Here is a 27,361-nt window from a genome sequence, read left to right as displayed (position 1 = left end):
ACTGAGATTGGTATTCTTAACATGGACATTGGAGAAATCATCGTCTGAGGAGAGTCCGAAGGTGTCTTGGGTGGTGGAGGTAACATCATCAATGGGACATCTGATTTCCTTTTCTTGTGAGAGTGTGGGGATGGATTCCCATCCAATCTTCTTTTCACTGTTGTTATTGCAGAATCCACTGGAACTGAGGAGGGTGGTTCTGCAGACACTTGTATGTTTGCTGCATTGGATCTGATGAGTCTCCAGACAGGTGTTTAGTCTTCACTTTTTTCTTCCTTGGAACCGATGGCCTTGGTTCCATGGAAGTTCTTGGCATCTATTGTTTACCTTCCATGTCTGATTTCTTTGATACTGGTACCTTCTTTGGTATGGGGATCAGATGACCTTGTTACCAAGTGCTCAATTTCTTTAGAACTGGAGTTTGTTGCTGAGACGGATGGCTTATGTTCAAAAGTCTTCCTGGAAACAGAAGGGCTCAGAGCTCACTCAGAGCCTTATCTTCCAGAGCCTTAAGAACTAAGGATCTGGAGGTTCTTGCTGATAAGGCTTCTTGTAGAAGGAAGGCTTGGAGTCTCTTCTGCTTCTCCTTTCTGGCTTGCAGTGTGAAAGTGCTGCAGGTTGAACAATAGGAAGGAGAATGCCCTTCTGCTAAGCACTCCAGGGAGCAAGCATGGGAGTCCAGATCTAGGTAAATTGCCAGACATGACACACATCTCTTAAATCCATGCTTCCTGCTCTTCGGGTCCACCACAAGAACAACAAAAACTAATAAAAAAATCAACATATATTATCTATAAAACAACAACCAAGGCACTGTAACTAACTGTCTAAAGAATCTTGATTTGTAGAAGGCTCATGACTGTGTCAGCCAGGGGTGGCTCTAGACATTTCGCCGCCCTAAGCAGGGCGGCATGCCGTGGGGGGCACTCTGGTGGACCTCCCGCAGGCATGCCTGCGGAGGGTCCGCTGGTCCCGCGGCTTTGGTGGACCACTGGAGCTGCAGGACCAGCAGACCCGCCGCAAGCGTGCCTGCGGGAGGTCCACCGGAGCTGCCTGCCGCCCTCCCAGCGACAAGCAGAGCGTCCCCTGCGGCATGCCGCCCCAAGCACACGCTTGGCGTGCTGGGGCCTGGAGCTGCCCCTGGTGTCAGCATTGTGCAGGAGGTCAGACTAGATGATCATAATGGTCCCTTCTGACCTTAAAGTCTATGAGGTGGAAGGAACTGAGGTGGCAACCACTGCTGTGCCCACTTTTATAGCCATGGCCTCAGAATGTGCTCAGAGGCTGAGGGTGGGGGCAAAGAGGAGCATACAAGCGATTGACTAAGCACTGCTAGTAGAAGGCTGCAACGTTCAATGGCACTGGTTGGTGCATATCCAAGAATGGGAATATTCAGAGGACGTGCGAAGAAGAATCTGGCATTTCCTAACTTTTGAGTGCTTAACTTTGAATCCCTAATTATGTCCTTTTAACATTGTTTTTGGGTGTTCAGTATCACTATTACTGTTATTACAATAATAAAATTACAATACTGATTTACCATATTAGTTTCAAACCATAATCCTGTAACTTTAATGAACAGAGTTAGTGGACAGTACATGCTTTGCAACCTGTGACATGTCAGGATTTCTGGCATCTCCTACTACAATCATTACTAATTAGATATTTAGAATTTTTATTGAAATATGAAAAGATTCCTTTTAAAAAATCATTAGTCTGGGAATACAGCCAACAAACAAAAATGATGCCAGCATTTACTACAAAGGCAGTTATAAAGAGATCAGAAACATCAATTATAACTGAAAAACTGATTTGAATAGGGTTGTGGGAGTTGTGGTTTGACCCATCCTCATTTACAACCCGAGCACAGCATGTAAAGTAGTTAAATATTCTCTAGCTCAATAGGAAAATACTTCATTTTTATGATAACTGAAGAAAGGGAGAAGGTTTGGGTGCAAATGTGTTTCGTTCACAACTGTATGTTATAATTTGGGGAGTTTATTCCTACTTCTCATTGGCATTTATGACAAAATACTTACTTCTGGGAGAAATCCTTGTTTTTAAAAGAACCGCAACTAATTATGGCCACGGTAGTGTAAAAACAGGGGCAAATGCAAAGAGAGTTGCCCTTGGCCTGCTAAGAGGACAGTAATGGTTGTTGCAACGCTTCTTGGTTGCCAATATGAGTGACTGTACTGAGCCCAGCTAAGAATCTAAAGGGTTCTACAAACAGGCAACCAAACTGCTGATATGGTGAGAACATGTTGCTCTTCTCTTTTCCCCTTTGCCCTCACCATGCTGACTCCTTCCTTCCCAAGTGAAGAAGCTAAATTGGAGAAGGGTAGTTAAGATTGTGGGAAGCCTGCCACACTCAAAAATGCAATTATTGAAGTTAAGATTGGGAGCATGAGCTGTTAGTGAAAGATTCTAAAGTCTGCAATTCACTGACAATTCCCATGGAAATTATGTGCCTGGCCACTTTTGAAAACCCCACTTAATGCTTATCTGCATAGTTAGGCACCTAAATACCTTTAAAAATCTGCCCCTTCCCTCTTTGGTTCAATAGGTCCAGAGCTTGTTGATCTTCAGAACATGTTGCAAGGCCTGTTTTTAATTTTCTCTGATGATGTGGGTGGGGTGTGAAAGGCTGGTTTTCCCTTCTTGGTTTGTGGGTTGGAAAGTTCTGTAATCCCTCTTTTTGACATTATATTGATTTGGGCTATTATCTTTATCTGTGTTTTTAAATCGTAGTGCCAGTGCACTTAGAGAAACTGTGACTGTACAAATTGGAAAATAAAATTAAAAAACCTCCTCAGAAGTCGATGGGGTTACAACGCTATACTTGAAAGGAGAATTTGGGCCATTAACAGAAATTCATTGTAAACTGCTGGAGGAAAACAGGACTGTGAGCAATAAACAGCATGGATTTATAAGTTTTAACTGACAAACTTGATTTTTTTTATAGAATTACAAAATTTGTGGATGACAGGGATGCAGTAGAGGCACTATAGCTTGAGTGTAGCAAAGCATTTAATGCTGCCTCTCAAAACTACACTTGCAAAATCATTTCCAATTACCTTATTACGAGTACTGTCACACAGAGTCCATAGTGTGTTGTGATAAATGTCAATGTACTGAGTTGTAAAGGACTTCTGCTGGGGTACTGCAAGAACTAGTGTTAGGTACAGACTTATTTAACATCTTATTCTTTTTAACATCTTATTTAACAACAGTGATCTTGAAGAGAAAGTAGAGAACTTCTGTCTCATCTGTTAGTTTCTTTTCCTGAAAAACTGAATGCCTGCAAACCTATTATAGAGCCATGTTGGTCCCAGGATATAAGAGAGACAAGGAGGTGAGATAACATATTTTAGTGGACCAACTTGTGGTTGGTGGAAGGGACAAGCTTTCCAGCTTTGCAGAACTCTTCTTCAGGTCTGGAGAAGGTAACCAGAGTGTCTGAGCTAAACATGAAGTGGGACAGATTGTTAAGCATAAGGAGTTCATATATGCTGTAGGAGACCACTTAAACTGAAGTGGGCAATTAAAGGTTGGCAGACAGGGGTGTTATTAACTGTTGTAATGAGCCATAAAATCAGTATCGCTAATAAGTCCATGCAGATCTATTACCCTCTCACTGATTTGCTGGAGGGAGCTGAAACTTAATCACAGTGAGCCCTAGTCTATGGGGCCTGCTGACCTACTTCCAGCAGCAAGAATTCTTCCATAGCAATTATATTTAATAATGTAACACTTATAATGAACATAGGTACTGTGTGCACATAGGAATTTTTTTTCCTGAATGGATCCCTGAGTATGATCTGAACAACTCTTTGCTTATATACCAGTTTGATTGTCCCACATGTTTCCTTTGAGAGGCATGTCCACTTATCCTCTGCACAAGAGATATGAGTAGGAGTGAGGAAAAAATATAACAAAGGAAGGTCACAGTGAGGATATCAGATAGAAGCATAGAAAAATAACAGAAAAGCTGGCTACTATCCTGCCAAAAGTCAGGCCTGTCAATAATTGGAGGTCTGTTTTGTCACAGCTTTGGAAACTCTGCATATTAGACCAGGCTGCTGCTTTGCAGATTTCACTGGCTGTTTACAATTTGTATTGTAATAAACCCTGGGGGCCACTCTCATGTATCAGGGCCCTACTGTGTTATTTAGAGACACATAGCAAAACGTTGGTCTCTACCTCAAAGACCCTATGGCTCTTTTCCTTTGGCTGTGATGCTTGGTTAGTTTTTTCTTTCCTAAAATCAAGACAATGGCAGTTTTAGACCTGCAGACATTTCAGAGTCTTAAGTCACTGTGAAAATGGAACTGTGGTATTCCACATTTATTATCTCTTGGTGACTCAAAATTAAAAAATACTTTACAAATAATGTCAAAGAACTGGTTGAATTTTTTTCACTGATTATTTTTTCAACAAAAATAGTGTTTTGAGCAAAACAAAAAAAAAATCACTGACATTTTTTATTTTGTTTCCAATTTTCATGATTTGAAATAAAATATTTTTGGGGAAATCATAAGGGTTTGTTTTCAGTTTTTCACTGAAAAAGCAAAACATTTTCCTAGGAGAATTAGGAAAAAACAAATAAAAAATTTCCTGTGAAAAACAATTGGCAGTTTTCAACCAGGTCTATAAAAGATGATTTTTCTAAATACCAGCACTTCAAACTCAGTCATGAAATTGAAAGATAAGCTGTGTTCTTTCAGGCTTCACATCATCACCAATAATAGATTCAGCAGTTAACTCTTCTGTTGCTGATGTATAAGCCAGAAATGTATCCAGCTCTCTCTCCCAGATTTGTGTTTATGTACAGTGCTACATCAAAGTATTAATAGTGCTTAGTTTTGCAGGAATGTAGCCAAATGTGAGTTGGAATACACAATGGAGGTGAAATTCACCCGTTGGTGGAGGCCCGCACATAAAGCCCAAAATTCCCATTACTGTCCTGCGTAGGGGGTGCTGGTTAACCTTTCTTAATACCTGCATAGGCCTGTGGACAGGAGGCTACATTAACACTGAAAGTTATTTAAATAAAACTCACTTCATACTCTAGACCAGGAGTCTCAGACTCAACTGACCGCAAGGGCCACATGAGGACTAGTACATTGGCCTGAGGGCTGTATTACTGACACCTCCCCCACACCACCCTTGGCCCCGCCCCCACTCCACCCCTTCCATAAAGCCCCTCCCCTGACCTGCCTCTTCCCACCCCTTCCCTGTCCCCATTCCAACCCCTTTCCCGAAATCCCCACCCCAACTCCATCCCCTCCCTGCCCCCAGGGGGTGCAGGAGGGGTTTGGGATGTGGTAGGGGCTCAGGGCAGGAAGTTGGGGTGTGGGGTGCAGGTGGGATGAGGAGTGCGGCAGGGGATAAGGGTGCAGGAGGGGTGCGGCAGGTGGCTCAGGGAAGGGGGTTGGGGTGCAGGAGGAGTGCGGGGTGCCCCGGGGGCTCAGGGCAGGGGCTCAGGGTGCAGGGTACAGCAGGGGATCAGGGTGCGGCAGGGGGCTCAGGGCAGGGGCTTGGGGTGCAGGAGGGGTGTGGCAAGGGGTCAGGGCAGGGGGTTCGATTGCAGGAAGGGTTTGAGGGGCGGGCTCTGGCTCAGTGCACACTGGGGGCAGGGCAGGCTCCCTGCCCTGCCCCCACACCGCTCCAGGAAGTGGCTGGAAAGTGGGGGAGCAGGGGCCCAGGGGTGTGTGTGTTGCTGTTGCTTCAGGCACCACCCCCAGCATCTCCCATTGGCTGGGAACGGGGAACCACGGCCAATGGGAGCTGCTGGAGGCGGTGCCTGAAGCAACATCAACACACACCTCTGCGCTTCTCCTCCCACAGATTCCGTCCGCTTCCCGTAGTGGAGCGGGGGCAGGGCAGGCAGGCAGGGAGGGAGCCTGCCCTGCCCCCAGTGCGCGTCGGGCCGGAGCCACTCTAGGTAAACGCTGGAGGAGGGCGGGGGGAAGGGGACTGCGAGGACCTTGCAGGCCGCAGAAAATAACCGCGTGTTTGAGACCCCTGCCCTAGCCTTCCGGCCCACATGGATTGTAACAGCTTTTCCTTCCCTGTTTCTAGGCAGCCTGTGTCTTTCGTCCCTAGATCCTAACTGCTCTTCCCTAACAGCTTTATAACAACTGAACTAAACCTGTGGTAAGCAAACACCCTTTAGAAAACAGCCTATAACTTCACATTATTTCTACTATGGTTTCCAAAGATTAGATTGCAAGATTTTTAAAGTAATCAAGCACTTCTGCCACAAACATACTATCAATTTAAAATGTTAACAACATATGTACAGTTTATTTTATTGTAATATATTATATACTTTTGCTAAATAAAATAAATGCTACAATGGAGAACAAATATGTGAGACCCCATTAAAACCTTGTGCAACTTCCCAAATTTGTTTTGGCAGTTCTCCCCTGGTTCAGGTTGTAGGGATTTATCCTACAAATCCATATACCCTAATGTATATTTTCCACATCCTAAAATACCACCATTATTTTATACTATTGAAGAAATATGTAGATCTGGTACCAGTAGATGTAAAAATCCCACAATCCATAAAAAGCAAAATAATAATAATAAAAAAACAGTTGTAAGGCGGAATATCCAGGATGGTGCTGTATTCACTACATGCACAAGTTTAAATAGTGTAAAGGATAAATAAGCCACTTTCCTCTTATGGGTATTTTCTTTGGCTACCAAAGCATTGGGGAAAGAAGGAAAGCAAATCCATTCAAAATCACAGGTATTAAGAAAGGTTAACTAGGACTCAGGTTGTTTACCTTATTCTTTTACAGTACAAATTTTGATTCCTCAATGTACAGGTTAATCAAAAGTATCCAGATTACTCATTTATGAATTAAGTATTAAGAGTATAAGTGAATGGTCCAGATTCTGAACAGTACTGCAGGGATAGGAAAGCAGACCACCTGTGCAAAAGCAGTGGTAAAGAGCTATGCAGTGGGCATGTACACCAGACACAGTCCCAGCCAGTGCAGTCTGCATAAGGAAATTTATGTGGCTATGACAGGGAGGCCTGCCGACTGTGAGACAAATAGTGTGTATGAGGATACAAATCTTATATAAACTTTAAACATTTTATTTCTCAAATGGGTTTCATCTTGATAGGTTTTAAAGTACGGTAACTTTTTTTCTATCAAGATTCCAGAAGACAAGCTGTTGATTTATAGCCTAATTCCAAAATAGACAGGTTACTGTAATCTCCAAGAATAAGCAGCAGAGGTGATGAATTTATTGTTAATGTTGTTGATGAATGAATGTTGAGTGACAACTTTTGTTGCTAGTGTTTTTGCAATCAGCTATTTTTAGAGGATTTTTGTGTCAAACGTTGTGACACAATGTCCTCTCAAGACCTTTTCATCCAGATAATAAATACCATGGCAACTTCTTCAAAAGTGATATCATGCTTTGGATTTTTGATACTTTGGGAGTCACAGGTCACAGACCATTATGGTATTCAAAAATCTGAATATTTCTAAATTTGCTGATTTAAATGCACTCCTCCAAACAGGAGCGTCCTTAGGATTTATGGGCCTCAATGCAGTATTATGAAACTGGTGCCCCGATGCCCGACGGCAGCCTGGGCTTGCAGCCTCGGGGGGTGGGGAGGAATGAGACAGCAAAGGATACTGAGCCACCCGGCCCACCTCATGGTGGCGGAGAGTCACAGTTCCCCGCAGAGAGCCCCGAACCCTCTCCCTCATGCAGAATGTGCGGCGCCAACACATTTGTCTCTGTGAATATGGCCCCTGCCTAAGGAGACTGCAGTGTGCACTGGGTGTGCGGGAGCCGACCCACTCTTACCTGCTGTCATGCGCGGTGGGTGAAGCTGCCACTTGGGGAGGCTAGTTCCCCAGCCCACCTGAGGCCCCACCCATTTCACCCCTGCTCTGCCCCAGGCCCCACCCCTCTCTGCCCAGGCCCCGCCCTCTCCCCACTGTCTCCCTCCTCTCTTCCCTCCCGCTCCCTGATCACCCCCTTCCAGCCAAATCCCTGAATCCAAATGAAGCAAATGACATTTGAAAAAAACACTCTTCTGCAATTTCTTTCTAAAAAAATGGAGCATGTTTTCCACTGCATTCCAGAAGGTGAAGACTGGACATGCAGAAGGTACCTAATTAAAAGCATTAAACTTGGGAATAAAAAATATCAGTCACGGGTTTTTTGATATACCCTGAAGTTTGTCAGAGATCTATTTGCAAAAACTTTGTAGTAAGGGCAAGTCTGCTGTCTGGCTGAATAAAACATTACATATTATGGAATACGTAATGCAGCTCGTATCTGTTTTACATTTTCTTAATCAGTATTTCTAAGATGATTTTATATTTTAAATGTAATCTTAAACCTTCATAAAGTAATCATTCCAGATTACTACATATTTCACTCACTGAAACAAAGACATTATTTTAAATTAATCAGTCACAGAGGTTTAGTGTGTTCATAACAATGTTCATTGCTTTTAGAAAAAGGGAACACTAATTTACTTTGTGTGATCTCCATAACAATAGACATGTGTATGAAATTTCACCAATTTTAAAAAATATGTTTCCAAAGATTTTAGGCATAACAAAGGATTTTATATCTTACTAAGGTACTGATTTTGCTAGAGGGTTTTCTTAAAACTAGTTAATCAAATAGTCAGAAGTGAAGAAAGGGAAACTCGTTTGTCCAGCTATCTTTGTCCCTTTAAGGGCTCTCTTCAAGGATTTTTTAGAGATGAGGTTTTATCATCTTCAGCAACACACTAATGAAATATTTTTAAAGCAAATTTTAAACTAAGGTCCTGTAGACGAACATGTTCTGAGTAAACATTACATTAATGCACAAATGTTTTTGTCAGTAAATTCAGAAACTGACAATATATACCTGGGGATTAGCAAATGCCTGTTAAATGGCTTCAGTACTACTTGAATGGCTCTTTAACAGTTTCAATGTTGTGCAAATAGGGCTGGCAGGCTGGAAGGCTTTTCTACTTTTAAATACTAGATCCCCTCCAGAGTAAGAGTCACCAGGCTGCAGCAGCTAGTTGTGGGAGCCTGCAGGAAGGGTCAGAACTGGAATAGGAAGAGGCGGAAGGGTGGACACTAAGACCCAGGGGTGCCCCAAATATTCGGGTGCCCTACACAGCCTTGTATGCCTAGCTGCTTCCAAACTGATGCTAGATAAGCGTGACCTAATCTGAACATGAGTGGATTAAGTTGCATGGCTCCAAGGTAGCCCTCACACTTGATTTGTCCAAAGGCCCCTGGTGAAAGGTCCTGCAAGGCAGTGTAAACAATGTTTTGCAGCCATACTAATCAAGTCCAAGAAGCCTCACCTTTTGGCTCAACAGGCCAACTGAGAGCAGACTAACTTTCCCAAATTCCAAAGACTAATCACCTTGGGGCAAGGCAGTCATGACAACCACAACCAGGCCATTCCAGCCTCTGAGCAATTTTTCCATCCACCCAAAGGAGGCCTGCTAGTGAGAAGAGCTGTGCCAGCAGAACATCGCCATCTGGCTCCTTGACTGCAGTTCTTGCTCCTACCCTATGACAGTCCAGACGACTGTAAGAGCTGGAGTTTGCATCCCCCTGCCACCATTATCTTAAGGATCTTATTTTTTTTTCTATTTTGTTTTTATTTGGTCAGAGGCATCCCAGCCCCTTTATTATCAGAGTGAGGAAGTGAAAGTGTGGCTGTGTGCATACATTTGTGTGTGAGCATCCATAAAGTACAGGTAGGAAAGGTGCCAGAAGGAAAAGTTTCTCCAGGTTGTCTCATGAAATTATTCATAAGAGCATGTTCTGTGTTCTACATCTAAAATTCCACTGAGTCTTGAGTTATCTTGTGTAAATTTTTATTAGGTATTAAAAGGTACTATAATATCTATTGGGGAGGAGGAAAAGGTTAGATATCAAACAGCAATTGAATTCAAAGAAGGAAGCTTTATAATTTACTTTGAGGTTGTGGTTCAAATATTAGATAATAATTTGGTTTCAGTATTAAGATATTTAATAGGACTGTCGATTAATCACAGTTAACTCACGCGATTAACTAAAAAAAACCAATCACGACGAAAAATTAATCGCGATTAATCACAGTTTTAATTGCACTGTTAAACAATAGAATACCAATTGAAATGTATTAAATATTTTGGATATTATTCTACATTTTCATATATATTGTATTCTGTGTTCTACTTGAAATCAAAGTGTATATTATTTTTGATTACATATATTTGCACTGTAAAAATGACAAACAAAAGAAATAATATTTTTCAATTCACCTCATACAAGTACTGTAGTGTAATCTTTTTGTCGTGAAAGTGCAATTTATAAATGTAGATTTTTTTTTGTTACATATGTCAAGGTTCCTTCCCCACTCTGAACTTTAGGGTACAGATGTGGGGACCTGCATGAACACCTCTAAGCTTAACTTACATCTGGTCTTGCTGCCACCACTCTCAAATACTAGCTCCCTTTTCTGGATAGTCTTGAGAGACTTCTTCACCAAGTCCCTGGTGAACACCGATCAAACCCCTTGGATCTTAATACAAGGAGAATTTAACCATCCCCCCTCCTTTCCCCCACCAATTCCTGGTGAGTCCAGATCCAATCCCCTTGGATCTTAAAACAAGGAAAAATCAATCAGGTTCTTAAAAAGAAGGCTTTTAATTAAAGAAAGAAAGTTAAAAATAATCTCTGTAAAATCAGGATGGAAAATAACTTTATAGGGTAATCAGATTCATAGAGCCCAGAGGAACCCCCTCTAGCCTTAGGTTCAAAGTTACAGCAAACAGAGGTAAAATTCTGTCAGCAAAAAGGAACATTTACAAGTTAAGAAAACAAAGATAAAACTCACATGCCTTGCCTGGCTGTTACTTACAAGTTTGAAATATGAGAGACTGGTTCAGAAAGATTTGGAGAGCCTGGATTGACGTCTGGTCCCTCTTAGTCCCAAGAGCGAACAACCCCCAAAACAAAAAGCACAAAAAAAAGCCTTCCCCCCACCAAGATTTGAAAGTATCTTGTCCCCTTATTGGTCCTTTGGGTCAGGTGTCAGCCAGGTTTACTGAGCTTCTTAACCTTTCACAGGTAAAAGGATTTTGGTGTCTCTGGCCATAAGGGATTTTATAGTATTGTACACAGGAGGGCTGTTCCCTTCTCTTTATAGTTATGACAACATAACTGCACTCAAAAACAAAACAGTGTAAAACTTCAGAGCCTACAAGTCCACTCAGTCGTACTTCTTGTTCAGCCAATTGTTAAGACAAACAAGTTTGTTTACAATTACAGGAGATAATCTGCCCTCCTCTTATTTACAATGTCACCAGAATGTGAGAACAGGCATTCACATGGCACTTTTATAGCCAGCATTGCAAGGTATTTACATGTCAGATATGCTAAACATTCGTATGCCCCTTCATGCTTCGGCCATCATTCCAGAGGACATGCTTCCATGCTGATGACGATTGTTAAAAAAATAATGCGTTAATTAAATTTGTGACTGAACTTCTTGGGGGAGAAATGTATGTGCCCTGCTCTGTTTTATCCACATTCTGCTATATATTTCATGTTATAGTAGTCTTGGATGATATCCTAGCACATGTTGTTCATTTTAAGAACACTTTCACTGGAGATTCGACAAAACACAAAGAAAGTACCAATGTGAGATTTCTAAAGATAGCTACCACACTCAACCCAAGTTTTAAGAATCTGAAGTGCCTTCCAAAATCTGAGAGGGACAAGGTGTGGACCATGCTTTCAGAAGTCTTAAAAGCGCAACACTCCAATGTGGAAACTACAGAACCTGAACCACCAAAAGCGGAAATCAACCTTTTGGCATCTGACTCAGATAATGAAAATAAACATGTGTCAGTCCACACTGCTTTGGATTCTTATCGAGCAGAACCCGTCATCAGCATGGATGCATGTCCCCTGGAATGGTGGTTGAAGCATGAAGGGACATATGAATCTTTAGTGCATCTGGCATGTAAATATCTTGCGATTCCGGCTACAACATTGCCATGAGAATGCCTGTTCTCACTGTCAAGAAGTGACATTGTAAACAAGAAGTAGGCAGTATTATCTACTGCAAATGTAAACAAACTTGTTTGTCTGAGCGATTGGCTTAACCAGAAGTAGGACTGAGTGGGCTTGCAGGCTCAAAATTTTACATTGTTTTATTTTTGAATGCAGTTTTTTTGTACATAATTCTACATTTGTAAGTTTAACTTTCATAATAAAGAGATTACACTACAGTACTTGTATTAGGTGAACTGAAAAATTCTGGTTCTGTTGTTTTTTTACATTGCAAATACTTGTAATAAAAAATTAATATAAAGTGAGCACTGTACACTTTGTATTCTGTGTTGTAATTGAAATAAATATATTTGAACATGTAGAAAACATCCAGAAATATTTAAATAAATGGTATTCTATTGTTGTTTAACAGTGCGATTAATCAAGCAATTAATCACAATTAATTTTGTTAATCACGTGATTAATTGTGATTTAATTTTTTTAATCACTCTAATATTTAACCAACTCTAAATTATAATTTTGATTGACTTCAATAAAATTCTTTAGGTGGGAATTATAACCAACAGACAGGCACCTTCTATGAATCTTTTCTTTGAATTTTTGAGGACTATTTTTTGTATTAATTTAATTATTTAACAAATTTGATTTAATTCCAGTCCAATATTGAGACTAACCTGTTGATTTTGCTTTGATTTTATACAGTTGATAGCTGTATTGCTTTATTCTTACTCTAGTTTAATTTTATCAGTAGTAGCTTAACTTTGGCGATACATTTTATTGATTTTTATGTTTAGTGTTTTAAGTAAATGCTTAAAACTGATACTGAGTCACCTTTTAGTAATCAACATGGGTGTAGAACCTTTGAGAACTGGGATAGATATCAGCCGGTCAACCTTGAAGCCTGACTCTTAAATAGTGTTTGATTCTCACAACACATCCCCAAAATGAGATGTGATTTTCACATACTGGAAGAAAAGATTTGTGGACCTGAAGAAAGAGCTATCAAGCCTGCACAGCACCAGAGATACTGAAAAGTACTTGGCCAAATGGATTTGGGCAGCATCATTGCAGAGTCCACAAAGAAAGAAGCTGTCAATAAAGGAACTAGAAAGCACAGAAATTAAAGAAAAGATTGGCAGCTTGTGTGACTAAAGGAAAAAAGGAGGAATTTTACATGGCTTGAAGCAGAAGAATATGGACAATCTATGAGCCCCTAGAGGGAAGATAACCAGCAGGACCGCTACCTAGTCGATGTTGGTATCGAGCATGGCAGCTGAAGAGAATGCTTCTGAAGATTTTACAGGGGGAATGGTATAGAGAACTTCGGGGTGGGCGGGCATACCTGAAGATGGTTCCTCAGCCCAACTCACAAGGATGTAAGGTATGCTCAAGAGGTCTCCAACTGTCCAAAGATAGCAAACCATTTTCACTAAGACTCCATGTTGAGAACATTCTGCAAGGGAAATAAGGACAGCAGGATGCTGTGCTGTCTTCCTGGAGCTAAGACAAGATGTGACTGCAAAACTGCAAGGGATTCTGATGGCATCAGGCAAAACTGCACAACTGATGACACATATTGGCACCAGTCCAATTGGTCTTTTCAGAGATTTTCCGGTCCCATGAGCAAGGGAACACAATATTCTGGAAGCAAGCGAAATGAATAGAGTGATTGGCTTTGTGGAACATTAGGCCATCTTCTATGGTGAGAGGAAGCTGTGTGGTCTGGCTGGCTTCTATCTCAGTCTCTCTCTTCTGGATGGCAGGCTATCTAGACTAATCACATGAGTGTTAACCTAGAAACAAAAAACGAGGTTGCTAAGGGGGTAAACACACTGCCTAAATGCTCAGGCGTTTAACTCACACTCAAGTGTTCATGAATGTAATAAATCAAGGTGTCAAGGGATGTAAAGAAATGAATTTTTGTAGTTGCCTGTACATCGAGTAATAAACACAAGAAACTAGAAATGATCATTCATGAGAAGAAGTTTGATCTAGTTGGTATTCTTCTGGGAGCAGTGCAGAACCCCGGCAGGCAGGGAGCCTGCCTTAGCCCCGCTGTGCCACCAACCGGGAGCCACCTGGGGTAAGTGCTGCCTAGCAGGATCCCACACCCCAACCCCCCTGCCCCAGGTCGGAATGCCCTCCTGCACCCTAAATGCTTCCCAGATCCTGCACTCCACCCCAAATCCCTGTCCCAGCCTGCATCCTGAAGCCTCGTTTCTGGCTCCACCCCAGAGCCTAGGGGAAGCCCTGCTGCAGGGGGAAGCTCTGAGCCTCTGCGCCCCCACCACCCCCTGGAGCTATGTGGGGCCCATGACTGATTTTTATTTTGGGTCAGTAGACCCTGATAGTAAAAAGGTTCCCCACCCCAATGTAACAGGTCAAAACATTCAATAAATATTTCTTTGGAAAGAAGCTGGGTGAAATATTCACATTTTACAGTAAAAATTAAATATTTTCTATTCCAACAGTGATTAGGGAGGATGTTAAAAATATCTGCTAAAATTAACAAGACCAGATAACTTGTGCCTCATGAGTTCTCTGGACTGCTGACGTCAGCTGTTAATACATATTGAAATAATGGGGAAAATCCAAAGAACTAGAAAAATGCTTATGTAGTTCTATTGTTTAAAAAAAGTTAAGTGGCATGTTCTGAGTAATTATAGCTCTGTTAGCCTGCTATTTTTCATGGGCAAAAGAATGGAATGAGTGATATGGGAATCAGTCAATAAAAAAACAAAAGGTGGGAATATAATTAATGCCAATCAGCATGGTCTTATGGGAAATAGCTTTTGTCATCCAAACACATGTTGCAAGTTTGATCAATAAAATGCAATTGCATTTATATAATACTTGGATTTCTGTAAGGTATTTAACTTAGTACTGCATGATGCTCAGATAAAAAAATCAGTATAGCACATTGTGATGGGACAGACAAACCCCATGCTAGGCCTGAAGGGTTTAAAGGGCCCCTCTGGGCCTGCCAAGTATGTTCTGGCTGGAGGAGCAGGTTAAAAAGGAGTTCAGAACCCCAGGCAAAATGTGGTGGACAGGCTGCAGGAGAGACAATTCTTCTCTGGGAATCCAGGCAGAAGGCTGAGCCTGAGATGGACCACAGGCAGTGCCTTCTCCAACCACCATCCCCTATAGGTCTGGCAGGACTCCACTCATTTGGACTTTTTAAAATTAGGCTATTGACTGTTTGGACTATAATAGCCACTCCCCAGACTGAAGAAGGATATAGATAGGAAGTAGCGCAGTGTGGCAGATTTAGACTCTCTGCAAGAAGGAACCTGTTGTTGTTACTTCTCACAGGGCCCTGTGAGCTGGGACCTGGTGAAGAGGGAGGGCCCAGCTCCCCCTCCCAAGCCCCATTTAAGGGTAAAGGCCCAAGACACTTTCAGCCTAGGGGGAGGAACCACACCCACCCAACATAGAGATAAATGGCTGGAGGACAGGTGTGCTAACCACTTGGACACCTGGCCCACCAGACCCCATATCACACACATAAAATAGATTAATATCTAGTTGATAAATCTCAAAAAATGTAACTTCTAATGGAGAACAATCAGCAAAAGTGTGTGTTTCTGTGGGGGAGCCACAAAGGGAACAGTTCTTGACCCAATGCTATTTAATATTTGTATCAATGATCTGAAAGAAAGAACAACATTATTGCTTATAAAGTTAGCAGATGACACAAAGATTGATGGAGTTGTAATGAAGAGGACAGGTAACTATTACAAAGTGATCTGGATCATATAAGAATGTGGTATGATTAAAAAACAGTGCTTTAATATGGCCAAATCAAAATGATACATCTAGGAGAGAAGACAGTGTGCTGTACAGATATATATATATGTGTGTGTGTGTGTATATATATATATATATATATATTGTGATAGACCCAGGCCAGTTGGGTACAGCAGAATAGCAGAAGGCAGATATACTGGCCACTGGATTAACAGTTTTCTGTTCCCTGATTGACCAGAGCAGGGGCTGCTCCAGGCTAATGAGAACACCTGACTCTAATTAACCTGTAAAAAGTCAGGTGAGGCCATTCAGTTAATGTGACCACCTGACTTTAATTAAGGCCCTGCTGATACTATAAAAAGGGCTTACTCCAGTCAGGCAGGGGAGTCAGGGAGCCAGGGGAGAGGAAGTGCGGCTGAAGGGCTGGTTACTGAAGACACCCTAAAACCATCGTTAAAGGAGCCCTAAGGTAAGGGTGAAGAAGGGAGAAGCAGGAGAGCTGTGGGGAAGTGGCCCAGGGAAATGTAGCAACTCTGGCAGTGAAAGGTTGGCTGCCAACAACTGCTACCATTAGGGTCCCTGGGCTGGATCCCGGAGTAGAGGGCAGGCCCAGGTTCCCCCCAACCCACCACTACAGGAACAGCTCCTGGAAGGGGAAGTCAGGTCCCTGTCAGGAGAGGAGGCTGAACAGAGACTGTGGGAGTTCTCTCACCAACCTCCTTGTTGGCCTATGATGAAAAGGGCTCAGTAGACTGTAACCCTGGCCCTAGAGAGAGAAGGGCTACATGGAGGGTCACAGTGAGCCACTGAGGCTAGCATAAACCGCCTAGAAGCGCAGGACCCACAGGAGCAAGGTCAGAGCTCTGCCACAACATATATATGAGACAAGATCCTACGGGTGGCAAAGAAAGACACATTCAAACTGGAAAAAAGGGGCAAATTTTTAACAGTGAGGGTAATTAATCACTGGGACTTTAAGGGATGTGGTATATTCTCTATTACTTGAAATCTTTAAATCAAGCTTAGATGTCTTCCTATACAGGGGTGGCTCTAGCTTTTTTGCCTCCCCAAGCATGGCAGGCAGGCAGCCTTCGGCAGCTTGCCTGCGGGAGGCCCCCAGTCACACGGATTTGGTGGCTTGCCTGTGGGAGGTCCGCCAGTCCTGCGGCTTTGGCGTACCCACTGCCGAATTGCTGCCAAATCTGCGGGACCAGGGACCTCCCCCAGGCAAGCCGCCGAAGGCTGCCTGACTGCTGCCCTTGCAGGAACTGGCAGGGCGCCCCCCACGGCTTGCTGCCCCAGGCACGCGCTTGGAGCGCTGGTGCCTGGAGCCGCCGCTGTTCCTATAACCACAAGTTATTGGAATTCATGCAGGAATTACAGGGTCAAATTCTGTGGCAAGTTATGCAATGGGTCAGACTAGATGACCAAAGTAGAACACCAGACTGGGACTTACAAAACCTGAGATCTATTCCTGGCTCTGACATTGTCCTTCTGGATGACTGTGGCCAAGTAATTTCACCAATGTTTTTCAGTTTCCCCATGTGTAAAATGGGGATAATGATACTTACCTCCTTTGTAAAGCGTGTTCAGATCCATTCATGAAAAACTCTGTATAAGACGTGAGTATTATCATTACTTCTGGCATGAAAAGTTATGGTTCTGCATTCACATGATAAAAGTAGGATGTGACAAACAGTGCACCAGCCAAAGAGAAAACACACAAGGGACTTCAAAAAACTGCTCTCAGTGGACAGGGAGTGTATATTTATGGTACACATCAGTGGCAGTAAGAAAATAATTTATAAGAAGTGTACTCCTCAGTTTGGCTCTTCACATGAAATACGCTGACAGGAATTATCGAAAAAACAATGATTAGGCAGAAAGGAGTCAAACCTTAGGCAACACAGGTGTAGATGGTGAATAGACAGGTGCCTTGTCATGACACCAATTGTCCTCAGCCTGATAATGTTAGAGCTGAAATCAGGTTATGGAAGGAAAACCAGAAAAAGAAAGGCTTATGCCAATCACAGCACTTATAAACATATCAGTGAGCTAACTGTAATGGACACACATCTTTCAGCATCTACCATCCCTTGCTATATGTAAAGTGAACCATATCAACATCACCAGGAATCCAAGGCTAGACATGGAAGTGAAGGTCACCTGGCTGGCACACACAGAAAGGCACAACATCAGGAATTAGTCTACTCAACTTCTGTGATTGAGACACTTACTAAGGAATGCCAGAACACCAGACTCAAGAGCAGGCTTAGAGAGCAGTGATGTAAATATGCAGCATGGCAAACAAATGTGGTCACATAGAAAATTAATCTGGGGCAGTGGCCATTTAACAAATACAAAATCCATGTTAGCAATACAGATACAGTGTAGTGAATAATGAGAGTGGGCACAAAGCAGCCATAAATCTATGTGGAGCCATGTTTCAAAAACTGTGATATATTATATGTACAATATATTATATGCACAACCATCTCTGAAAAATCATACCAGCGCAGGCTTAAAGAATTAGGCCCATGAGAGTTAGACGTCTAAATATCAGTGAGGATCTGTATCTTGGTACCTAGAATTAAGGCAAAGCTGTCCCACACAGTGTGCTATCTTACTTATGTTTCAAGAAACATGTGTGGAACTGGTGTTAGATTATCTCCAGCAAATCTTTCTACATCATCATAGATGTGTAGATAGGTAGTCACGGCAACTTATGAACATCAGCATATTTGTGATGTCAAATTACAAGAAACTGTTTAAAGACAGGATATGTGGTCCACCTTTCTGTTATTCTTTGAACACAAATCAGGAAGAAACTGAAGTCAATACAGGAGAAACCTCCATGCTGTCAGCAAGAGTTTCTTCAGCAGTTGCTACTATTAATGCTCTCTTAAAGTACCCACAAGTACGCAAATGTAAGTCTTTTGTGTTTGCTTACTTCTGTATACAGTATGTGGAAAATGTGTAAGTACAGTTTTGGGGAATCGCTGTACAATTTATTAATTGTTTGAGATTATGAACTATCTGCATACATCTTTATCAAGCTGCAAACTCCATTTTTATTATAATAAAAATAATATAAGGCTGTTTTTTGCCTCTCTGCGTCTTTTTACTTCCATTGTGAAATTCCAAGTGGTGATGGCACAGGTCTAACATCAGAGAGTCACTAAACTTTGACAGTCATCCATTTGAATGGAGCATCCTTGGACAAAGATGGCTATGACCCAGGACAAAAGTCTGAACTGGTGTGTGTGTGTGTGTGTGTTCTAACTAAGTAATGGATCAGCAAACGGGGGACCTCAAAAGGCTGATCCAAAGGTCACCTGGCAAAAAGGATAAAAGAAAGGATCTGTCATTTTGCGAGAGAGGCAGAAGAGATCAGAAAGACTCTATGATTTGGGGAAGCCATGTTCAGGAGGGTGGGGGAGAGGAAGTGTACTGGACTCCACAGAAGACTCTGACCTCAGCCCAGAGAATGCTCCAGAGTGGTAAGGAAACTGTGAAAGGGAAAAGTGTATAGGTGTGCTTATTATTTTGTCTAGATCTGTGTATTCCTTGTGCTAGCTAAAGTAAAGAATGGTTTCCAAAGCCAATCTCTGGATCTACTTTTCACTATCATGTGTCCCTGAAGAGTGAACTGTAAACTCAGAGCACCCAGGAGGTTAGTCTTCTAACTAAAGGGTGTGCTTAAGCTACTGGGGAGGCTGGGGAGGTCAGCACTGGCCCTGGAGCCTAGGATAGCTGGGCCTCCTGGTCCCATTTCTGTGAAGGAATAACAGACAGAGAGCCTGTGCCCAGGAAATGTGCCAGAGAGGCCAAGAAAAGAGAGAATGCTACAGCCTGCTCAGTCCAAGGGAGGTTTTAGGGCTTTAGAAGCCTTGTGAGTATCCAGCAGAGGGAGCTTTGCCAGAGCTGTGCGCTATTTGTCTCTCTTATGGAACTCTTTGCTGCTCTGTGAAAACATACATATTGTTGTTGTGTATATTTATCAATACATTCATGCCAACAATTTCAGGTGTGACTTCTGATTTTGGGAACCTCAATTTTTGTATTCTCAACTTGAGACACCAGAGACACTTTAAATAATTTTTGCCCAAGTAAATGAATAAGTCAGCTGCTTAAAGCTAGATCCACAATGGGGACTCAGACTCAGTGTTGCAATATCTAATGTTTAGGTGCCCTTTCGCCCAGTGGAATACACAGCCCAGGCTCCATCTACAATGCATGGGCTGAGTCGGTGCCTAAGAATGGGATTTGCAAAAGCCATCAAGATGAGTGGGGAGCCACCTAAGCTAGCCAGTAGGAAATGCTGAGGAGAAAGGAGGGGCTAAGGCACTACCTCCTCCTCATGCTGTATTTTATAGAGGGCCTGATCAGGTAGGTGAGATAGGTGGGAGAACACCTAGCTTGTGAAACCAACTGGGGCTTAGATGTGAGTTAGGAGCAAGGCGTTAGGTCTTTTGTGACTCTGTGCATGTCCACTAGCAGAAATGAAACCACCTAAGGGAGCAGAAATGTAGGCAGGACAGACGTTAGACTCCAGAGTTAGATGGCAGCTGAGTAGAATTTTGTGAATCTAAATTTTGGACTTGTGCACCTAAAGTGGCAGTTAGGTCCCTAAATTCCTTTTGTGTATCTATCCTTTAGTGAATTATGTGAAATAACTGAAATGAATGTTTGTCTTGTTATAGATTGTTGAGTTTTGTATCTCAAACCCTTCCAATATTTTTCACAATGATATAATTGGCTTCTATTTTCTGTAACTACTGGCAAAGTATCTGTCTTGCATACAGAAATATTAAACTTCTGTGATAATGAGATGAAAAATGTTCCTAAGGTCCTCAGACATCTGGCTATGCAAAAAAACAAAACAAAAACAAAAACAAAACCTACAATAGGACAAAGGTGCAATGATGACAAAAGTAGCCTAATTAGTAAGAGAGCATCTTTCTTTTTCAATAGCAGAGATTTGTGTTATGATAAGGCACCAAAATAATGAAAGGTATGTATTTGGCTAATGGCTATGGAACACAGTACACCTCAAGTAACTGTAATTAGTAAAGCAGAACAGCCTTTGCAAACTTCAAAAAATTAGTCAATTAGTCAGTGCAATATGGCTGCCAGTAAATGAGGGACAACATGCACATGACCCACAATGTCTAATTGACCATAATAATGAGTAGCTAATGAGACATATGCTCTAGTTTACTTTTACTACTATAAATTATGACAGTAAGCACAGAAGTTACACAACATTCATTAGGCTTGATACTATCCTAGGGCTTGTCTACACTGGCAATTTACAGCGCTGCAACTTTCTGGCTCAGGGGTGTGAAAAAACACCCTCCTGAGCGCAGCAAGTTTCAGCGCTGTAAAGCGCCAATGTAGACAGTGCACCAGTGCTGGGAGCCAGGCCCCTCATGGAGGTGGGGTTTTTGTTTAGAGTGTCGCATTTGCCAGTGTACACTAGCCCTTAGACTAGCCCTTAGAGCAGAGGTCGCAACCTTTCAGAAGTGGTGTGCTGAGTCTTTATTTATTCACTCTAATTTAAGGTTTCGCGTGCCAGTAATACATTTTAATGTTTTTAGAAAGTCTCTTTCTATAAGTCTATAATATATAACTAAACTATTGTTGTATGTAAAGTAAATAAGGTTTTTAAAATGTTTAAGAAGCTTCATTTAAAATTAAATTAAAATGCAGAGCTCCCCGGACCAGTGGCCAGGACCTGGGCAGAGTGAGTGCCACTGAAAATTAGCTTGTGTGCTACCTTTGGCACACGTGCCATAGGTTACCTACTCCTGCCTTAGAGTATGTTTGTACTGTAAGTGGAGATGCAGTTTCCAGGTTGGGTAGGTATATGTGTGTTAGCTCTGTTCAAGCTAGTGGGCTACAAATAGCAGTGTAGCTATAGCGGCACAGGCAGTGGCTTCAGCTAGCCACTCGAGTACTTAGCTGGGCCTCAGACTAGGTTATACGTGGGTGGATTGCCTGTGCTGCCACCCACATTGTCACAGCTACACTGCTATTGTTAGCGCGCTAGCTCGATCAAAGCTAGCATGTGTACATCTATCCAAGAGGAAAATTACACCTCCAGTTGCAGCTTAGACATACCTTAAGGTCTTGCTCCTGGAACAATTAACACACATACCTCTCTTTACACACAGTGAGTAGTCCCTTTGAAGTGCATGGGACTATTCATATCGTGTCAAGCTAATTGTCTGTGTAAATCTTTGCTGGATTGGGGCCTAAATCTGCGGAGTCCTAAATGGTATTTGCATAACAATTTATCTGCAACAACCCAGAACATATATTTAAACCATATGCTACTGTTGAAGTTGTATGTGTTTGTAATTAAATACAAAAGCAGATTTGCAATTTAGTGTTAGTTGCTTTAATTGTCTCTATCCCACAAGTTACCTATGGACGAATGTATTAGTGGTGTTCAGTTGTCCACATGTAACATGTATGGAATTTTGCTCAGCATCCAAAGTAGTGTTTGTGATAGGCAACAAAAGATTAAGCAACATTCTCAGTAGCCAAATTATCAAATTCATACTAATCTGTAATTCTTAGTTGACGCTTACATTATTTTTATTTAAATAGTAATGAATTTCTCATCAAGCTATGCAAAAAACTATATTAGGACAAAGGAGCAATGATCATCAAATCAGCACCTACTATTTAGCTGAACTCAAATATGTAAGAGAGTATCTTCCTTACAGAGATATCATCTGAATCTAGAGCACAAAAATAAATACTTTCATGTTATCATAAATGTTACACTGATGGCCAAAATGTTTCAAAGAAAATGTTTAGTCAAAAATGGTCATTTTATCCAAAATGAAGTTTAACAAACAACTTGTTGACTTTTTAAAAAAATGTACCATGTGAAAATTTTCTTGGAATTTTTTTATAAAAATGATCATAGAAAATTGTATTGGAAATATTCTTTAATAATTATTTCTGCAATTTTTTAAAAAAAAGAAAAAATCAGTTCACTTTGAACCCTTCAACATTTTTCAGAATTTTAATTTAATTTTTGACCAGCTCTATTACACCATTATAGATGAACCAGACAAAACTTTTGACATATTAACTCTTATGAACAAAATTACAGAGAAAAATGTAGCAAACACCAATGCCTACTTTTTACCTATGAAAATGCAGAGTGAACATTTTATAATTTTGTAAGTTGATGTTGGCACTTAAGAGGTTTGGCCAATGATGTCCTTGCATACCAGTTATGGTCCTTATGATCTAATACACTATGAAACTGTATTACAAAACTAAACATGCAAAATGTGTAAAATCTGGTTACAGTTCAAGAATGAGAGTTTCCTGCTAGCAGTGACAAATTGGGAAGACACAGTAGATATAACTGAAAATGATTACAAAATCAAAGAAACCCATTATTCATTAAGACAAATGACATACCAACTATTACGGTGGGTGAAGTAATATCTTTTACTGGGCCAAGTTCTGATGGTGAGAGAGACAAGCTTTTCAAGCTTACACTTGTCTCTCTCACCAACAGATGTTGATCCAATAAAAGATGTTACCTCACTCATTTGGTCTCAAATATCCTGGGACCAACCCGGCTACAATAACACTGTATATATCAATCATCATGCAGCCTTTACATTGCAAAGAACATATATATTATGATAAAGTTTAATGACTTGTCAGCAATTGGGTACTAACGACATGAACTCAGTGCTCTTTCCAGTTATAGGGGTCTGCACGGATCTGAGGGCAGAATGTGTCCTATATTTATTGACTGAAAAATACAGTGTGTCTCCTAAAATACTTCCTAATTTTCAGAAGTAATCTTACATAGGTTTGGTTTAACAGAAAGTTTACTAGTCACATAGAATTAGTCATTAGCATTATGAAATTCAGAAAGAACCAAAACAGTATTGGTAGAATTTTCAAGAAGAGCCTAAGTAATTTGGAGTGACTTTCAATTGGATTGAGGCCCCTAACGGTATGTCTACACTGCAATTAGACACCTGTGGCCAGCCCAGGGCTCAGGCTGTGGGACTGTTTAATTGTGGTGTTGAAGTTCTGGTTCTGGTTGCAGCTGAGTTCTGGAACCCTCCCACCTGACAGGGTACTACAGCCCAAGCTCTGCCCTGAGCCTGAATGTCTTCACTGAAATTAAACAGCCCCTTAGCCTGAGTTCCACAAGAGATTTAAACACAATTCACATCTTCTCACTCGTATTCCCATTCTTTGATTGCCAAATTCTTTAGTTTGCATTATACCTATTAGGTTAAGTTTTAGTGTTGTATTTAATAATGCCCTTGTTACTTAATATAATATCACATCTGCTTTAAAAAGATTTATTCAAGGATTTTTAAACTTACGTCTATCCATTAGGAAAGCTGTTTATTTTTACCAAAGAGTAGCAACTAGACAGCACTGCTGTGTAAAGCAAGCAATACTTACCATGAGCAGCCCTTTGTAGGCATAGACAATGCCAAGCCAAATGGTCATGTGAGTGTTTTCACAGTGCTCTAAAATTGGACGAATGGAAATATCTCTGCCAGCAGGGTCCGGCTACAAAGGGAAGAAAAAGTAAAGAGTAAAATATTTGAATTAATATTTGACATGTACTTATGCCTCAGAAGCCATTTCATTCTGTTCCCAGTAAGTTGGGAACACATGTATTTGTGTGTAAAAGAAAAGCCAACTTTAATAAGACTTTTGATGGTGTGGTTCCATAAGGCTGCAAAGGAGCTTAGTAAAGATTAGTAATTAGGGAATGGAACGTGATAGGTGGATTCATGCTTACCCTGCTACAGCAAAATAGAAAGCAGAAGGAATGTTCATCATATGTTCAATGACTCTTTCTTTAATACTGCCAATCGCATCAATCTGTTATAGTTTAAACAAATATATAACTACCATGAAAAAAATATCCAGGAAGGCATTCTGTGTAACTGAAGGGAAAGAAAACAACTTGGTCTTTTTGATTTGGACAGCTAATTTGGTAAAAATAGTAAAAAAAGCTAATGGGTATAGCTCAAACATGCAGCCATGAAAATAAATATATATAGTTAAAATCACTCTTCACTCCACCCTACGTTTTGTGTCATTGATCAATGGCTGAGTATGCAATAAGACACACTGCGGTATGTTCCAGACTACTTTTTGTTTTGTTTTATTGCCCTGAGACAAACCAAGTGCTTGGATTATGCTATTGCCATTGCACTATAGAAACTGCAGCAAAAGATAAGTTTAGAATATAACTCATCCCCAAATCCCCTTAAGACCAAGTGAAACTCTCCGTACAAATTAATGCTGCTAGAAACCCTCATAGCTTCCACTCACCCTCAGAAAAGAGGATAGTGCAGCAATGCACGCCCTTTGTACCTGGACATAATACTTGTTCTTTACAAATTAGACTAGTGATTCTAACTGACTTGCTATGTTACTTTGACAGGAATATTCTGTTGCACCAATCTATCCAAAGTGGTTGTGAACTCTTATCTTGTTTTCCTTTTGAGAAGAACCTGAAATATGGGCACAAATGTTCAAAACAACTCACTATTTCCTATTTAAAATGATGGTCCAGATCTTCAGCTTCACTTTATGTACATGTGCAGTACCAGTGGAAGTCACTACAGCCAGTTTTTCTTTCAGCTGGCTACATGTATAAAATCTTTGAGGCAGAAGAATATTGATTTATCCGAGCTACGAAAAAATCAGTTTTTCTTTTACTCAAATATAGAAGTGAGTTTTTCATAGAAGGATTTCAGAGAAAAACTGGCCATTATTCTAGGGTTCAGTCTTGCTCCCATTAGCATCAGTAGGAATTTTTCCATAGATTTCAATGGGTGCAGAATTGAAGCCCCTACTCCATTTCCCTTCTCAGCCCTTCCATATGTAAAGCATGATTGCCTGACTATGACCTCAGATAGCAACAAAGAATAAAAAAAGACAAAAAAAAAAAAGAAAAAGAAAAAAGAAAAGACAGAAAAGGAAAGAGGATTGTGGGGCATGTTTCTCACAATCCATAGTTATTTCCTTGCACCCTTGGCAACAGAATGACAGTTATGTCCACCTCTTCCCAGTAGTAACCCTGAATAGGATAATCTAAATCCTAAAAATCTCTCAAATAAGAGGTCCCAGAGGAGGATTCTACCTTTTCATAAGTAGTGTATGGCCCCACTCTGACAGCCTCTGATCACCTGCAACTCCCATTACCATCAACATGAGCTACAGGTGCTCATCACCTCTCAGGGTAAGGCTGCCAGGTAGCAGAAAAATATATTACAATGCTACTAATGTGTGTTTGGGATCATTAAAAATGTCTCCTTCTCCCTGATCTGGGACAAGATGCTTCATAATGCCAAAGTCTTTATGTACAGAATGTAATTTGACATTCCAAACTGAGGATAAAGCTTTCTGGATTTTCCATCATTTATGACTGAAATGGAGAAAAGTTCAGGTGAGAGTTGCTATCTTAAAAATTCAGTAGCGTCAACATTTTCATATGAACAAGACTGTCCTGAAGATACATTTTCTCTAAGTTTCTAAACCTTGTCCTAGCTCATTACAAAGCCAAAGAGGTTTTTTTTTAAATACAGGACTGATCTCCCATACATCTTTGAGTTTTGGCGTGCCATTAATTGCATCCTTTTCTGAGTTGTGAGATAATTATTTCAGTTCCATTCTTTTCAGATCTACAGTATTCCCAAAAATGTTCAATTTTTAGCAGTGGGGAGCTACACCAGTTTACACCCACTCAGGATCTGGGCTCATGCCTTTTCAGCTACGTTCATCCTCTGCCCAAACCCCTTCTCCTTTTTACCTCACATTAGTGGATTGGGGTTTGAGATCTGCACTCAATGAACACCTGATGCATCACCATACTTGTGCCTGCATGGAAGACTGGACTCATGCTTGCACTGAAACTCAACAGGGTCAAGGTGCTGTCCAATATTTTGACATGTATGCACAAAGGGTCACTGAAGGGCTGCCGTACAACTCAGCCATAGGCAGTGAAATGCTCACTCTTCTGTTTTTCACTAAGGTATTTCTCTCCTAAAATAATGTAGTTATGTTCAAATTAGGGCTGTCGATTAATTGCAGTTAACGCACGTGATTAACTAAAGAAAATTAATCATGATTAAAAAAATTTATCACAGTTAATCAGTTTTAATTACAATTTAATTTTAATCTTATATGTATATGAATTTGTATATAATTTAATTATAATTTTGCATTGAATTAATCACACAGTTAAACAATAGAATACCAATTGAAATTTATTAAATATTTTGGACTTTTTTTCTAAATTTTCATATATATTGTATTCTGTGTTGTAATTTAAATCAGTGTATATTATTTTTATTATAAATATTTGCACTGTAAAAATGATGAACAAAAGAAACAGTATTGTTCAATTAACCTCATACAAGTACTGTAGTGCAATCTCTTTGTCATGAAAGTACAAATTACAAATGTAGATTTTTTTTGTTGCATAACTGCACTCAAAAACAAAACTTCAGAGCCTACAAGTCCACTCAGTCCTA

The 27,361-nt window shown here is 40.9% G+C and overlaps 1 protein-coding gene across 1 annotated transcript in view; it reads right to left on the bottom strand.

Annotated features, from left to right (window-relative positions):
• GABBR2 (gamma-aminobutyric acid type B receptor subunit 2) overlaps positions 1-27,361 on the bottom strand; it is a 940,989-nt gene that overhangs the window by 61,371 nt on the left and 852,257 nt on the right. Inside the window, exon 14 of the mRNA XM_045004115.1 lies at positions 24,270-24,380. Coding sequence (XP_044860050.1) covers positions 24,270-24,380 — 111 coding nt within the window. The remainder of the gene's footprint in view (positions 1-24,269; positions 24,381-27,361) is intronic.

The sequence above is a fragment of the Mauremys mutica genome, chromosome 2, assembly GCF_020497125.1.
Source record: "Mauremys mutica isolate MM-2020 ecotype Southern chromosome 2, ASM2049712v1, whole genome shotgun sequence".
NCBI lineage: Eukaryota > Metazoa > Chordata > Testudines > Geoemydidae > Mauremys > Mauremys mutica.
Note: the sequence above shows the minus strand (reverse complement) of the source record. Positions and strands in the feature narration are given on the sequence as shown.